Source organism: Bombina bombina, chromosome 4, assembly GCF_027579735.1.
Source record: "Bombina bombina isolate aBomBom1 chromosome 4, aBomBom1.pri, whole genome shotgun sequence".
In the NCBI taxonomy this organism is placed as follows: Eukaryota; Metazoa; Chordata; class Amphibia; order Anura; family Bombinatoridae; genus Bombina; species Bombina bombina.
The window spans coordinates 115,691,619-115,708,396 of NC_069502.1; the positions used below are offsets into that span (position 1 = coordinate 115,691,619).

The window sequence follows — 16,778 nt, forward strand, 5'->3', positions numbered from 1 at the left end:
TCATGTCTGTGGTCCATTGTATACGTTCTGGGCTATCCCCTTTTGTGGCTTGCCTTAGAATGGAATCGTGATGGGAGCACTCAGGAATCCATTGTCTGCAATAGTTAATCATACCTAGAAAGGTGAGCATGTCCTTTCTAGTGGCTGGCTTTGGGATCTGTTGAATCATTTGGATTCGTTTGGGACTGATGTACCGGTGGCCGTGGGAAAGCACAAAACCAAGGTAATCCACTTTTGTCACTCCTACTTGTAGCTTATGTTTTGCTATTTTGTGACCTTCGGCAGCAAGGTGTTTTAACAGACTAATTGTATCTGCTATATTTGCCTCCTGGTTAGGACTACACAACAGTAGGTCATCGACGTACTGAAGGAGGACGGAACCTTGGCTGGGTGTCCATGACCACAAGGTACGTTTGAGCACCAGCGAATAGACCTCGGGTGAGGCCACGTAGCCTTGAGGGAGGCGGGTCCAGGTAAGCTGACGCCCATCATAACAAAAAGCCATAAGTAGCTGTGTCTCAGGGTCCAATCGAAAAGAATGCATTAGCTAAATCAATGACTGTAAATATACGGGCATGATGTGGAATGGCTGTAAGGTTGTAACATCTGGGACTATTGGGCAATTGGGATCACTATTTCATTAATCGCCCTTAGGTCTTGTACTAACCTATATTCATTGTCTTTCTTTGGGGCCGGATTTATAGGAGTATTATAGGGAGAAATTACTGGACGGAGGATTCCTTGTTTAAGGAATTCCTCTATCATGGGCCTTATCCCCTCTTTTCTCTGGACAATGGATATTGTTTAATAAACACTGGAGTGGTGTTAGGTTTTAATCTGGCTTTATACGGGGTACACTGAACTAAACCAACGTCAAGTTTTGAAGATGCCCATACAGAGGATGGGACATCTGTCAATATGTTGTTATAAAAACACAGGTTAGTGGACCCTAGACTCACGTCCAACCCACCCCGTCTAGTGACAGCTATTTTTACTCCAAGGGGACCCATAAGATCATGACCCAAAAGGTTAAGGGGACACGAAATGGGTGCAAAAGGTGTTGACCAGTACAGGGTACCCTAACTTCAAGTGGTGGTGTGATGCAAGTCTGAGTCAGCACTACATTAATCCCTAGAGAAGGTTCAGATTTTCCAGTAGTGCCATCATACATATCTGAGCACATGTCGGAGCATGGAGCTCCGATGTCTACTAGAAATGGTAGGGGTTCTCCCTCCACCTCTAGGACCAAGTATGGTCTCTCGTGATAACTTGTTGACACCACTGGAAAAGTTGGAGTGCTACCTTCTGGGCACCCCTCTGGCCATTGTATGTTATGTTTGGGTGCCTCCACGGGTTCAGGGGTTATGTAAGGCTGTCGGTTATACTGTCGGGGATTGTAAGGCGGACCAGAATTATTAGGGGGTTTTGGGCATTCATTTTTCCAATGTCTCTGTTCCCCGCAGTTAAAACAATGTGTTCTGTTTGAAGTATAATTTCCCCTAGCTCTTCCTCTCCCTCTACTTCTCGCATACATTCTATTACTCCCTGTATTATCCCTTTTCCTGGCCTGGAATGGGTCACAATGTTGTAAACCCTGCTTTTGATAAAAAGCAACTTTTTCCCCTCTAATTTCTTGATGTCAAAACAACCTGCCCCTTCCTTTTCATGAATTATTTTCAAGAAATCTGCTGGAGTCAACTCCGGCCATTCAGAGACAAGTTGTTTCACCAACAAAGAAAGCTGAGGTTGCATATTACTAATGCAAGTCTGGACCTTCAGAGAGCCCATTGCATCTCCGGATTCCATTCCAGCCTCTTCCTTCCAGCATTTATAAAAACGCCTAACAAATTCTACTACTGTTTCCTTTGTATTCTGCTTGCACGCTAGTGCAATTGACATACTTTGTTTATCCTTCCATACTCTATCCATTTCTACGCTTAATTCTCTCCACATTTCGTCAAGTCCCTCACGTGTGTTTAGGGCATAGCTAATTGTTGGATCACAACACAATTTACTAATAGTCTGTACATTGTCCCAGTCCCAACCTGAATCGGGGTCATCGTCTAGACGTGCGTCAATGATAATTCTTATGTCTGTCTGGGTCATATTTTGTCCTTGTAACATTCTTTTTAAATACATAATACAAGCTGATGGATGTTGACGGGGGTTTGAGGCTCCCTTAGTAATTTCCCTTAATTCACCCGGGGACAAAGGTTTTATAATTAATTGTTCTCCCACAGTGAGAAATGGCATATTAGTTTCTGGTTTTAAATCTGGCATGGTTGCTTCCTCTCCTCCCCACTCTTTTTCCCTCTTATATTGGCGGGTCAAGGTCGAGGGATGGGTTGTCGATGGTTCAACCTTAATCGGGGTAAAATGTTGGGGTTTGGGCTTAATTGGGGGTTTTGTGACCTGGTATTGGGGAGTTACAGAAGGTTCCTGCATGATCCATCCCTGGGGTACCTGAGTAGAGGCAATAGCAATGGTCTCTAGTTCCATATCACTAGGGGATGGAAGGCTAGGATATAATTTGTTATATGGTGGCAAAGGTGGATGAGGGGTGTTATGTGGGGCAGGGGGTGCTGAAAATGTTGTCTGTCTTTGCTTCCTACCTTTACCCTTCTTTTTATTCCCGTCCACATCGATATATTGCCAGTGTGGAGCAACTATCAGCCAATTTTCACCAACCTTTCTCATATTTTTCATATCCCACCCTGGGTCACCCTTTTACCATGGAAATGCTTCTTCATCACCTAGACACAATCCTTTTATCATATTCATATGAAATTTATCATTATCCCCTTCTCTGGGGAATGGGTCAGAGCTTCTCATGGCTTCTGTCCATCCGCTATATTATCAACCCAGGGAACAACATATGCGTATCCCTCGGGCGATACCCTCCCCACATAATCTTTACATGTCTCTCCCGGTGTAGGTGGTGGAAATTGTTTAGACTGGGATTTGTCCATTCTCAACTCCTAACGGCTGTACTGAATCGAAGGGCTCCGATAATCCGCTACCAGTTATTGTGCTTGAGTACTTAAATTTGCAACAAGATAAAATATCACTATACTGTTTCCTTCAGTTGTCACTTGCGTTCACCTTTTCTGGGTCAAAGGGTTACCTCTCGCCAGAGAGATGGGGCGTCTTACAACGTTCAGAAACCTAACAGCAATACATATTAGCAGCAGTTTACTTTCTTAACACTTTATACAATAAGCAACATTTTGCCATACAGCGTATTTAAAAAGCAAGCAGTGCGAGAATCATTGTGGTTTTACCCTCAGCCAGACTTTAACTTATATAACCTGATTTCTACCAAAGAAATCTATATTTTTCTCTTTTAGTCTACCAAAGACTGAATAAATTAGAATCTACCAAAAATTCACATATATATATTTCCCAACTATTTCTATGTGGATGGGACTTTAGGCATCCCGGGGTAAGAGAAAATGTCAGAAAAAAAGGACTCAGTTAACTTACCTTACGGGGTCCACTGTCCCATCCCACTTCTGACCACAGTTTGTTGGGGTACACTTTTCCTCCTTAGCACTGGCTGATAGGATCCACAAAACGATTCTTCCAGAGCCCTGGGGAGACCAGCAAGAAAAAATCACACAGGCACAAATGGTGTTTCTCACTAGTTTCCGTTTATTATGAACATTCACAGCAGTTATATAGCAGTTTCACATCTGCATGAGGCCACAGGAAATGGAGGAATGCAAGAATGCAGTTAGGGAAAGTAACAGAAAATCTCCATATAAGTACATATGACAAACATATATGAGAAACATATGTTTGTGGAATGATGCTTGCTGTATTATAGACATTCATATAAGTTTCAAGCTCCCTTAATGTGTCTGTTTCAAGTCATCCACTTAACATAATATACCCATCAGAAAACGCCTCTGATACTTCAGAGGATGCTCTTTCTGGGTCAGAATCTGCTGCCTCTAAGCCTCCGGCTGCGGAGGAACCAGACTTTGGATTTAGGTTCGAACACTACGCTTTCTCTTAAAGGAGCAACCCAAGAACCTACACTAGTAAACTATCTACTCAGATCTCAAGATAAACCAGTGATCATGCTATGTAATGAAACATTAAACTATAGATAAGTCTATCACTATAGTTCATAACTCATATGTTACAAGCTTAGTCCTATTGAGAATTCACCTAATAAAGAAAACAATCTCAACAGCAGATGATAATTTTAAAAGTTTTTGTCTTTGTGTGTTTGTAATATATTTTAATAATTTTGAATAAAAGTTAAATTTTAATATTCTAGCTCTGAACTCCACCTAGGAGTCTCATCTAAGTCAATATCCACAAAAATTCTATCTCAGGAATGTGAGTGCTAATCAGATGTACAGTTTTTGTCAGTATAATACTGATTTGTCCTAGTTTGAAATTAAAGTACATAGCACCCCACCTCTCTCTTTACTATATAACCCAGCGACAATACTTAGCTGGCTTATTCAGAGAAAATAAAATTCCTGTATCATAATAATAGTAGTGCCTTAGTACACCTCTTTTTCTCGTTGTTTGATATATGAGAAACATATGTTTGTGGAATGATGCTTGCTGTATTATAGACATTCATATAAGTTTCAAGCTCCCTTAATGTGTCTGTTTCAAGTCATCCACTTAACATAATATACCCATCAGAAAACGCCTCTGATACTTCCGAGGATGCTCTTTCTGGGTCAGAATCTGCTGCCTCTAAGCCTCCGGCTGCGGAGGAACCAGACTTTGGATTTAGGTTCGAACACTACGCTTTCTCTTAAAGGAAGTTTCTCTTGTAAGGTGTATCCAGTCCACGGATTCATCCATTACTTGTGGGATATTCTCCTTCCCAACAGGAAGCTGCAAGAGGATCACCTACAGCAGAGCTGTCTATATAGCTCCTCCCCTAACTGCCACCTCCAGTCATTCTCTTGCAGCTCTCGACAAGGGAAGTAGCTAGAGATATGTGGTGACTTAATGTAGTTTATCTTCAATCAAAAGTTTGTTATTTTTAAATGGTACCGGCGTTGTACTGTTTTTACCTCAGGCAGAAATTAGAAGAAGAGTTTTGCCTGAGGTTTTTGATGATCTTAGCAGGTTGTAACTAAGATCCACTGCTGTTCTGACACATAACTGAAGAGTATGGGAAAACTTCAGCTGGGGGAACGGCCTGCAGAATTAACTGCCCTGAGGTATGTTCAGTATATTTTTTTCTAGAGAGATAAGTAGTCTAGAAAATGCTGACAGTGCCTGATATATTTAAGGTAAGCCTGATTGCAGTGATTTTAACAACGACTGGCATCATGCTTGCAGTAAAGGGTAATATTCATGTTACTTGCTCTTATGGCTTAGCATGTTAAACGTTTACAGGATTTATAAAGAACGTTTTTTACTAAGGGTGATAAATCTTTATTTGGAGCTAGTTTTCCACATGGCTGTTATTTTACTCCTAGGAATAGTTTTTTAAGGCCCTCTGACTTTGAGTGCATGGTGAGAGGGGCCTATTTTCGCGCTCTAATTGCGCAATAGTTTTTACATTCTGAGACATCCAGCTTCCCTGAAGGAGTCCCCTGACATATTGGACCTCTGTAAAGGGTTTTTGTGCCTACAAAAGTCATTTCTCCTGTTAAGTGTAGTCAGTCCACGGGTCATCCATTACTTATGGAATATTTCTCTTCCTAACAGGAAACTGCAAGAGAATTACCCAGCAGAGCTTGCTATATAGCTCCTCCCCTCACCTATCATACTCAGTCATTCTCTTGCAGCCTAACTAAAAAGGAAGCTGTGAGAGATCTGTGGTGTTTTTTAACTTAGTTTATATCTACAATCAAAAGTTTGTTATTTTTAAATGGCACCGGAGTGTGCTGTTTATTCTCAGGCAGCATTAGAAGAAGAATCTGCCTGGGTTTTTTTCTATGGTCTTAGCAGACGTAACTAAGATCCACTGGCTGTTTCTCATCTGAGGCGTGAGGTAACTTCAGAGAAGGGGAATAGCATGCAGGGCTCCCCTGCAACAAATGAGGTATGCGCAGTAATTTATTTTCTGAGGAATGGAATTGACTGAGAAAATACTGCTGATACCATTGTAAAGTAAGTTCAGCCTTAAATGCAGCGATAGCGACTGGTATCAGGCTGATGTGTGTGTGCACTGAATGTATTTTCTAAGGAATGGAATTGACTCTGAAAATACTGTAAATACTGAAATAATGTATGAGCCTTAACTGCAGTAAAAGCAACTGGTAGCAGGCTTGTAAATAATAATACATAACTTTTAAATGTATGTTTAAAACGTTTTACTGGCTTGTTAATCGTTTTTGTGAGGTACTTGGTGATAAAACTTATTAGGGCATGATTTTTACCACATGGCCATTTTTGTTTTCTGCATAGAAACAGTTTCTGAGCTTCCCCACTGTTGTAATATGAGTGGGAGGGGCCTATTTTAGCGCTTTTTTACACAGTAAAAATTCAGTCACAATCTGTCTACTTCATCCTCCATGATCCAGATTGTCTCTAGAGAGCTCAGGGGTCTTCAAAATCCATTTTGAGGGAGGTAATCAGTCACAGTAGTCCTGTGACAGTGTATTTGACTGTGAGAAAAACGTTAATTATATAATTGTTATCCGTTTTTGGGTACTAAGGGGTTAATCATCTATTTGCTGGTGGGTGCAATCCTTTGCTAACTTAATACATTTACTGTGAAAATTTGGTTGCTATAACTATTTTTGATCATTGTTATTTCAACTGTGTTAGTTTTTCTGTGCTTCTTAAAGGCACAGTAACATTTTTTATTTTGCTTGTAAATTAATTTTGAAAAGTATTTCCAAGTTTGCTAGTCTCATTGCTAGTTTGTTTAAACATGTCTGACTCAGATGAATCTCTTTGTTCACTATGTTTAAAGGCCAATGTGGAGCCCAATAGAAATTTGTGCACTAGATAGATGTCACTTTAAATAAAAGTCAAACTTTATATGTTAAGAAATTATCACCAGACAACGAGGGGGAAGTTATGCCGACTAACTCTCCTCACGTGTCAGTACCTTCGCCTCCCACTCAGGAGGTGCGTGATATTGTGGCGCCAAGTACATCAGGGCGGCCCATACAAATCACTTTGCAAGACATGGCTACTGTTATGACAGAAGTACTGTCTAAATTGCCAGAATTAAGAGGTAAGCGCGATCACTCTGGAGTTAGAACAGAGCGCGCTGATAATGGTAGAGCCATGTCTGATACTGCGTCACAATTTGCAGAACATGAGGACGGAGAGCTTCATTCTGTGGGTGACGGATCTGATCCGGGTAAACTGGATTCAGAGATTTCAAATTTTAAATTTAAGCTTGAGAACCTCCGCGTATTGCTAGGGGAGGTATTAGTGGCTCTGAATGATTGTAACACGGTTGCAATTCCAGAGAAAGTATGTAGGCTGGATAAATATTTTGCGGTACCGGTGTGTACTGACGTTTTTCCTATACCTAAAAGGCTTACAGAAATTGTTAACAAGGAGTGGGATAGACCCGGTGTGCCCTTTTCACCACCTCCTATATATAGAAAAATGTTTCCAATAGACGCCACCACACGGGACTTATGGCAGACGGTCCCTAAGGTGGAGGGAGCAGTTTCTACTTTGGCTAAGCGCACCACTATCCTGGTGGAGGATAGCTGTGCTTTTTCAGATCCAATGGATAAAAAGTTAGAGGGTTACCTTAAGAAAATGTTTGTTCAACAAGGTTTTATATTACAACCCCTTGCATGCATTGCGCCTGTTACTGCTGCGGCGGCGGCATTCTGGTTTGAGTCTCTGGAAGAGACCATTCGCACAGCTCCATTGGATGAAATTATGAACAAGCTTAAAACCCTTAAGCTAGCTAACTCATTTGTTTCTGATGCCGTCGTACACTTAACCAAACTTACGGCTAAGAACTCCGGATTCGCCATTCAAGCGCGCAGAGCGCTGTGGCTTAAATCCTGGTCAGCTGACGTGACTTCTAAATCCAAATTGCTTAATATTCCTTTCAAAGGGCAGACCTTATTCGGGCCCGGCTTGAAAGAAATTATTGCTGACATTACGGGAGGTAAGGGCCATGCTCTACCTCAGGACAGGGCCAAATCAAAGGCCAAACAGTCTAATTTTCGTGCCTTTCGTAACTTCAAGGCAGGAGCAGCATCAACTTCCTCCGCTCCAAAACAGGAAGGAGCTGTTGCTCGTTACAGGCAGGGCTGGAAAGTTAACCAGTCCTGGAACAGGGGCAAGCAGGCCAAGAAACCTGCTGCTGCCCCCAAGACAGCATGAAGAGAGGGCCCCCTATCCGGAAACGGATCTAGTGGGGGGCAGACTTTCTCTCTTCGCCCAGGCTTGGGCAAGAGATGTCCAGGATCCCTGGGCGTTGAAGATCATATCTCAGGGATATCTCCTGGACTTCAAAACTTCTCCACGGGGGAGATTTCATCTTTCAAGGTTATCAGCAAAGCAAACAAAGAAAGAGGCGTTTCTACGCTGTGTACAAGACCTCTTACTAATGGGGGTAATCCACCCAGTTCCGCGGACGGAACACGGGCAGGGATTCTATTCAAATCTATTTGTGGTTCCCAAAAAAGAGGGAACCTTCAGACCAATCTTGGACTTAAAAATCCTAAACAAATTTCTAAGAGTTCCATCATTCAAAATGGAAACTATTCGAACCATCCTTCCCATGATCCAAGAGGGTCAGTACATGACCACGGTGGACTTAAAGGATGCCTACCTTCACATACCGATTCACAAGGACCATTACCGGTATCTGAGATTTGCCTTCCTAGACAGGCATTACCAGTTTGTAGCTCTTCCCTTCGGATTAGCTAGGGCCCCAAGAATCTTTACAAAAATTCTAGGATCACTTCTGGTGGTACTAAGACCGCGAGGCATAGCGGTGACTCCGTACCTAGACGACATTCTGATACAAGCGTCAAGTTTTCAAACTGCCAAGTCTCATACAGAGATAGTTCTGGCATTTCTGAGGTCGCATGGGTGGAAGGTGAACGTGGAAAAGAGTTCTCTATTACCACTTACAAGAGTTCCCTTTCTAGGGACTCTTATAGATTCTGTAGAGATGAAAATTTACCTGACAGAGGCCAGGTTATTAAAACTTCTAAATGCGGGGGGCGGAGCCGGCAGCCAAACTGGTAGGAAGTGTGGAGACAGAGCTCTGGCCACTAAAGTGTTATTTTAGCTCATATAACCTGCTAAATACAGCGAAATTGCCCAAAACATATCTAGGGCAGCTACTACAACCACCCGGCACTGTTTCTTGCTCGTTTTTGCAAAAATCTACGATCCCAAATAACACCCGCTTGGGAGCTCCAGACCATTTTACAGGAAAGGCCGTGGTCGCGGCCTACACCGGCACACGCAGTTAAGCCTTCACTGGCGGAATTACACCTGATTACTGCAGGACCATCTCCTTGAACTACCGGACTACCAAGCACACTGGGAGAGGTGAATATACTGGTTAACAACCAGTTTTTTATGGTACTAGAAACCCAACACTCCTAACGGCATCCCACGTGGCAGTTTGTAAGTAACCAACAACTTGCTTTTTTTTCTTTCTTTCACTAAGAGACATTCAATTCAGGTTCCTTAGATTTGGCTTTATAGCCATCATTCTACCTTCTGTTGGAGCATTGTATATAACTGCTACCTCACTGCGATTTTATTTGAATAAGCCTTACTTTAAATCTTTACACACTCTACTGCCGCTCTTTATAATGTGAAAATCCTCTAATTACCAGTGTGTAGACTGCAATATACCTCATTTATTTGGCCTTCATATTTGGACACTTTGCTCTATACTGACCCTCCACACGCCTAAATCAGATAACATTAGCCTCTGTGCAGCAAAAGCTCTCTTACTGACATTAAGAACTGTGGCCTTTTTTTTTTTTTTTTAACAAGCTACTGTACAAGCTGTGTATTTTTCTTTTTGGATAAGACCCTCAGTGCCAAAATTGATGGTGAACATTATTCTAAAGTACTGCTGTAATACCAGACTTCATTGATTCCCAGGACCAGATTTGACACCCTCCTCCCTTTCCCGCTATCCTCAGTGGTGACGGGTCATACCCCATCTCCTTTTTCCTGCTTCGCCCAAAAGGGGGCATTCCCTCAGGAGGGTGCCATACATGATACCTGACCCTGAGTGACAACTACCCCAGCGGAGGTCTGGAAATCCTATATTACACCAACAGCAACATAGGTGAAACACAAGAAACGCCTTAAGAGAATCAACAGCACTCCTCTACCTTAAAATGTGCTGCTAATTGTATTGCCTAAGGGGAGGGGAGGCCCCTCAGGCTCCGGATCCTACTACATATACACATTACTCTGGCTCACTCTGCAACATCAGTTTATAAAAATTTTGATCTTCTAGCTGTGTCCTGTGCTCTTAATTGTCAGGTGTGCCATTTGAAGTCCTGAAGATGGCACAATCCAACAAACGGAAACCAAAGCCGGTAGGTGGCCCTAAAAGGACTGTGGTGGACCATTTCAATCCTATGATATTATCTACAAATGAAGATTCACAAGATAGCACTAATACCTCAACACATGGATCAGATTTAGTATCCAATACCCTCCAAGCCCTCCAAGATGCTGCCCCAACAACTGTGACACCTTCGTTTATTTTATCATCTTTGCAAACTTTGCTTGAGGCACATCACTCCTCTTTTCAGTCCCAAATAACTGCCTCGCTGGCTGAGATGCGGCGAGATTTGACATCTACTTCTGAAAGAGTGGACACAATTGAGAGGAAACAGGAAGACATGATAGTTGAACAGGGTAATGTCCTAGCATATGCCCAGAGTTTGGCGGAACAACTTATTATGCTAGAAGTGGCGGATGCTGAAAACCGATCCCGCCGGAATAATCTACGCCTCAGGGGGATCCCTGAAAGCATATCCTCTAGTGACTTGGTCACCCACCTTTCTGAATTTTTCAATCATCTGGCACCACCGGCAAATCCAAATGAGGGTCTCATTGATAGGGCACACAGGGCTCTACGCCCTAGAAGCCTAGCAACTGATAAACCAAGAGATGTCATTGTTCGGCTACACTTCTACACATACAAAGAGAGGTTAGTGAGAGCCTCTATGTCCAAACCCACCTTGCCTGAACAGTTTCAGGACATTAACATCTTTGCCGATCTCTCTCACCACACCCTCCAGCAGCGAAAGTCTTTTGGAAGTTTCACCAAGTTTCTTAGGACAAACAACATAAAGTACAGATGGGGTCATCCGACCAGACTTTTTGTTCTCAAGGACAACCAGCAGTATATTGTTACCACTCTTGAACAAAGTCACAACCTTCTGCAAAAATGGAGTGCCACATCTTCATCTTCACCTGACTCTCCACTACAAAGCTCTTTGAACCCTATGGTCCCACAATGGGGTCCTTTACCCCAAAGACCATCCAGTGACTTAGCTACAACTACTCAGGCACGAGCAGATGACGATGACTGCACATGAGGTATAGGGGTGGTGGAGCATCTCCACCTCCCCACTGCTCACTAACCATCTGTCAATATAATTTACAAGTGACTTTCCATTGCTCAATGTTTTCTCCTTTTTTTCCTCCTCCTTAGGTTTGATATATGCAAAGTATTTTATTTTAAAGTGTATATGTGTCTACTCTCTATACTACTCACTATCTTTTTGTTCTTTCTTTCCTTCTTTTATCCACTTTTTTTTTTTTCTCTCTCTCTTTTTCCTCTCTCTTTTCCTTCTCTTTTTCTTCTCTCTTCTCTCCAAGTCTCACCTCCTACTGGGGATAACTTTTCCTATTTGCTATGGGAGCCCGGGAAACACCTGAGCATATTTCTACTCTCTTATTGTTAGTATGCTTTGTTTATCTAGAGCGTGAGATGGCCGCATAATGGAGATGCAACACTGAATGCACCTTTTTGTGGTGACCTCGCTTTCATATGCATTGTTCTCTCAGACTTGTCATTTACTTTCTAATCCACCTAAATTACAGATGATGTATGCTGTGTTGTATATGCCACTTGTGCTTCACGGTACCTCTTTCGGTGACATCCTCCCCCATCTATCTTACAATGGGTTCGGGCATTGTCTGCCGCCCGCAACACCGGGAAGTATCGTGCTTTCCAACTGGCATAATAGTTCTCTAGTATTTAATTGATAGTGCTTGAAGATGCCGTGAACTTACTGCAATGTACAGATTATATGTTGTTTTTACCATAGCGGTTATTTTATTGTTGGGTACTACAAAAGTCTACTCGGTTGGCGGGGCGGATACATTCCGCCAGCTGATGGCCTAATATATCAATACTGTTGATGTTTTCTTACATTGTATTACCCTTTATATGTTGTATGGTTATGTGGAGCCACATCTTGGCTGATATATTTTGCAATGCCTGGGCCATCCTGTCCTGCATGCTTCCTCCACCATTAGCATACTATCAGTCCCATCTTCTACTAGATGGGTTGGCGAACGACCTGCGATTTTCGGGATGTGGAGGTGGGGTGCTGAACAGGGGGCTGGTTTACCCTTTTGCTTTAGATTCTCACTGTTATGTTGATGTTTAACATTCACTATTATTGCATTAATAGATTTGGTCCGAAATTGATGCTATTTCCCCCCACTCTCCCCCTCTTCTCTTCCCCCCTTTTTTTTTTTTTTTCTTCTTTTCTTCTCTCTCTTCCTTTTATCCCATCTTGACCCTCTCTTTTCTTTTCTACCCACTCTGTCAATCTTTCCCCCCTGGATCCGGGGCCTGTGTGTGTACTTATCCCTCCCTCTTCTCTTCCATTCACACTTTACTCTTTCTTTCCCCTGTCAAGCTCTCCCAATGATGTGGATTTAATAACTAAATTGCCAGCTGGCACTGGCTACCACTCCCCCCACTTAAAGTACTCTGGAAACGTATTCTAGAGACTGCATACGCGGTTTACCTTGTTTATATACCGCACCTTGTACTCTTATTTGACTGTTTGTACGTTTTAACTTGAATATTGTTTGTACCAGTATTATTTTCTTTTATTTATGAGACTGTGTTGAATTGTATTTATCCTAAGCAATCCTTTTTTTTTTTTTTTTTTTTTCCCTTCTCTTCTTTTCCTCCCCTTTTCCTCTCGTGTCCTCCGCCCTTTTTGTCCCTTCCCCAACTACCCACTACTGTCCTGACAATCCACCTGACCCCAGTCTATAGCGAGAGGACGCACATTTGTAACTATGCCATACTGTTGTGTCACTCACAATGTGAGAGGACTCAACTCTCCGACTAAGCGCAGTCTCTGCCTTAGATCTTTAGCCAAGGCTCGGGCTCACCTGGTTTTCCTTCAAGAGACCCACTGGGTAAAAGGTACAAAGACACCCATCCAGTCTAAATTGTATCCGATAGTTGAAACTGCCAGTTTCTCTCAGAAATCAAGAGGAACGGCTATCCTCATACATAAAGATGTCTCTTACGAGAAAATTTTTGTCGACTCTGACCCTCAGGGACGATACCTGATTCTAGTCTGTAAACTGGACGGTGCGCTGTATACGCTAGCCTCTTATTTTGGACCTAATAAGCAACACATTCGGTCTCTACGCAAGTTTCTCCAGAAACTGGAGACTCTGCGTCAGGGCCTTTTGCTTCTCGCCGGGGATTTCAATCTCATATGGGACCCCAACCTGGATAGACGATCGGACACCCCCCGCAAATTCCCTAAGCCAATGGCTGAATTATCGCACCAATTTCGACACTTAATCTACCGCTTCAACCTATTTGACATCTGGCGTGCCCTTAACTCGACTGCTCGGGATTATACTTATTTCTCTCCAGTACATCGCTCATATTCGCGGTTAGATTTTTTTTTCTGTGACCCGGGTCTTCTGGATGGTGTGACTCGTACTTGGATTCCTCAATGCCCATGGTCCGACCATGATCCTGTATATATTAATTTACGATCCTCCATAGAACTTCAACGAGCGGCAACATGGCGCTTGCATCCTCACTTGTTTTCCAATCCTGGAACGGAGGCTTCCATTACTGAAGACATTACCGAGTTTCTAGCTTCTAATGACAATGGTGAAGTTGACGACTTCACTTTATGGGCTGCACTGAAAGCATATATCCGAGGGTCGTTTATAAAAATAGCAGCAGCCGAGAAAAAGCGAAAAGGAGAAACCCTTGCACAACTTACTATGAGCCTCCGAAAGATTTCTGGGGAACATAAAATGAACCCCACAGATACTGTCCAAGCAACTAGTGGATCTTAAGGCCCGTATAGTACAGTTGCAGTCCGAGAGGACAGCCGTGAGACTTCTACGGCTTAAAGAAATATACTACCATAAGGGTAATAAAGCTGATAGATTATTGGCCAATAGGTTACGCCAGAAAACGGCGGCAGCGCGCATCCCCATGCTGAAGATAGATGGACGGTGTGTTATAAAACCCACAGATATTGGCAATGCTTTTGCAGATTACTATGCTGCCCTCTATAATCTACAACAGGACGGCTCAATTAGCCCTCCAACATCTGAGAATATTGAGACATTTTTAGCCTTGCTGAACCTACCTTCGGCCCCACAAGACTGCATCGACTCTTTGCAGAATCCCATTTCACTAATAGAAATTAAAAAAGCTATCAAATCTCTTAAGGCCTTTAAATCACCAGGACCAGACGGCTTCTCTGATCTATTTTCTAAAAAGTTTCAAACCCAACTACTTCCCATTCTAGGACGTTTCTTTGCGCTAGCAAGCGAACGGGGCACCTTTTCGGCCGAATTTTTACAGGCCACTATCATTACTCTCCCAAAGCAGGGAAAGGACTTGACCCTTTGTGGCAGCTATAGGCCGATTTCACTGTTGAACCTAGACGTTAAGTTGTACGCTAAGATTTTAGCCTCGCGCCTCAATTCTTTACTACCAGCGCTGGTCAAACCAGATCAGGTGGGCTTTGTCCTACATCGGCAAGGCCCAGACAATACAAGACGTCTCCTGAATGTCTACCTTGAAGCTCATGGTTCCCACTTGCCCTGTGTCACCCTGTCGTTGGACGCTGAGAAGGCCTTCGACAGGGTGAACTGGAAATATATGTTTGCTGTGCTGCGGCGCTTTGGTCTTCCGGAGCCCTTCATCACGGCAATCGCGGCTCTTTACTCTACCCCGTCGGCAGTAGTCAGGGGTCTGGGGTTTTGCTCCAGAACTTTCTCAATAACGAACGGCACGAGACAAGGATGTCCAATGTCCCCACTTATTTTTGCCCTCATGATGGAACCCTTAGCCGAGGCCATCCGGTCATGCCCCTTAATCCGAGGGGTATGTATCCATCACACGGAGCAGAAGACTGCTTTGTTTGCAGACGATCTAACAGTGCTTGTGTCGGATCCTATTACTTCTCTTCCCCATCTATTTTCCCTACTGAATAAATTCTCCTTAGTCAGTTACTACAAGCTAAATGTCCTCAAGACTGAGGCATATGCTATTAACATTTCAGACGGGACTCTTAATGAACTGAAACGCACTTATAAGTTCGTGTGGTCTACGACTCATATCAAACATCTCGGGGTTTATCTCTCACATAGTATTCCGAAGATGATAGAATTGAATTTCAATCCCTTATTGTCAACTATTGAAAAATCGACCGACACTTGAAATGTCCCGTCACTGTCATGGCTGGGTCGAATCGCGGCCTTCAAAATGAGCCTCCTACCAAAGCTTACCTATCTATTCCGCTCCCTACCCATTCCGATTCCTATATCTACAATTTACAAATTCCAACAACTATGTAACAAATTCATTTGGCGCAATAAGGTTCCGAGACTTGCTACTAATATTCTACAACAACCTCTTCTGGCAGGTGGGGCGGCTGCCCCCAATATCCTAAAATACCATGAGGCTGCCAGACTCTCTCATGTAACCCAATGGAAGCTGCCGTTGGAGAGTCGATGGGCAGAGATTCAACAAGCATCCCTCCCGGCTGGATTCACCCTACAAGACCTAGTGTGGATCCCTAGACACTCTAGGACGCCAGCCCTTTTGACTAATCCTATTGTCATATCAAATTTGCAGTTCTGGGATAAGGTTCGCAACCTTTCGACCGTAGCGCCGCATCCCTCGCCATCGCATTCCCTTAGGGGGCTGCTATTGTCATTGCCAGACTCCCATCCCAACTTATGGCTCGCTTTGGGGTTGACTAGAATAGCAGATTTCTATGCAGGGGATAAGCTACTAAACTACCAGGACTTTCTTCGGAAGTTTAATCCGCCTCATCGATTGCACTTTGAATTCTGGAGACTACGTAGCCTTCTCCTCTCGTGGGGCTTTGGTGCGGGCCCACTAAGGTCTAAAACCGCTTGGGAAGTTCACTGGGACTCTATGACATCCCCCGGTAAACTTCTGTCCATCTCGTATCTTACGCTCATGAAGCCTCCAGTTTTCTATAAATCCCCTCCAGTACGGCGATGGGAATCTTCCCTGATGGTTTCAAACGAACCACAACAATGGCGGATAGCTGTCCAATTAACCAAGAAAGCTATACACTGCATAACCCTGTACGAGTTATTTCTCAAGGTTATGCTACAATGGCATATGACTCCTATCCGCTTGTTTAAAATCTCGGCAGTCAATTCACCCAAATGTTGGAGGGGCTGCGAGGAGTTGGGAACGCCCCAACATATTTGGTGGTCTTGCAGTCAGATTCAGCCGCTTTGGCAAAAATCAATCCGATACTGCTCTTCAGGGAATATCCACTTACCTCTGTCCCCTAGTTCATGCCTGTTCCACATCTTGCCTAGGAAAT

The 16,778-nt window shown here is 43.3% G+C and overlaps 1 protein-coding gene across 1 annotated transcript in view; it reads left to right on the top strand.

Annotated features, from left to right (window-relative positions):
- The window catches only part of TDRD6 (tudor domain containing 6), a 68,967-nt gene extending 54,714 nt beyond the window's left edge, over positions 1–14,253 (top strand). Inside the window, exons 4-5 of the mRNA XM_053711139.1 lie at positions 10,429–11,001; positions 13,952–14,253. Coding sequence (XP_053567114.1) covers positions 10,429–11,001; positions 13,952–14,253 — 875 coding nt within the window. The remainder of the gene's footprint in view (positions 1–10,428; positions 11,002–13,951) is intronic.
- Positions 14,254–16,778: the final 2,525 nt, after the last annotated feature.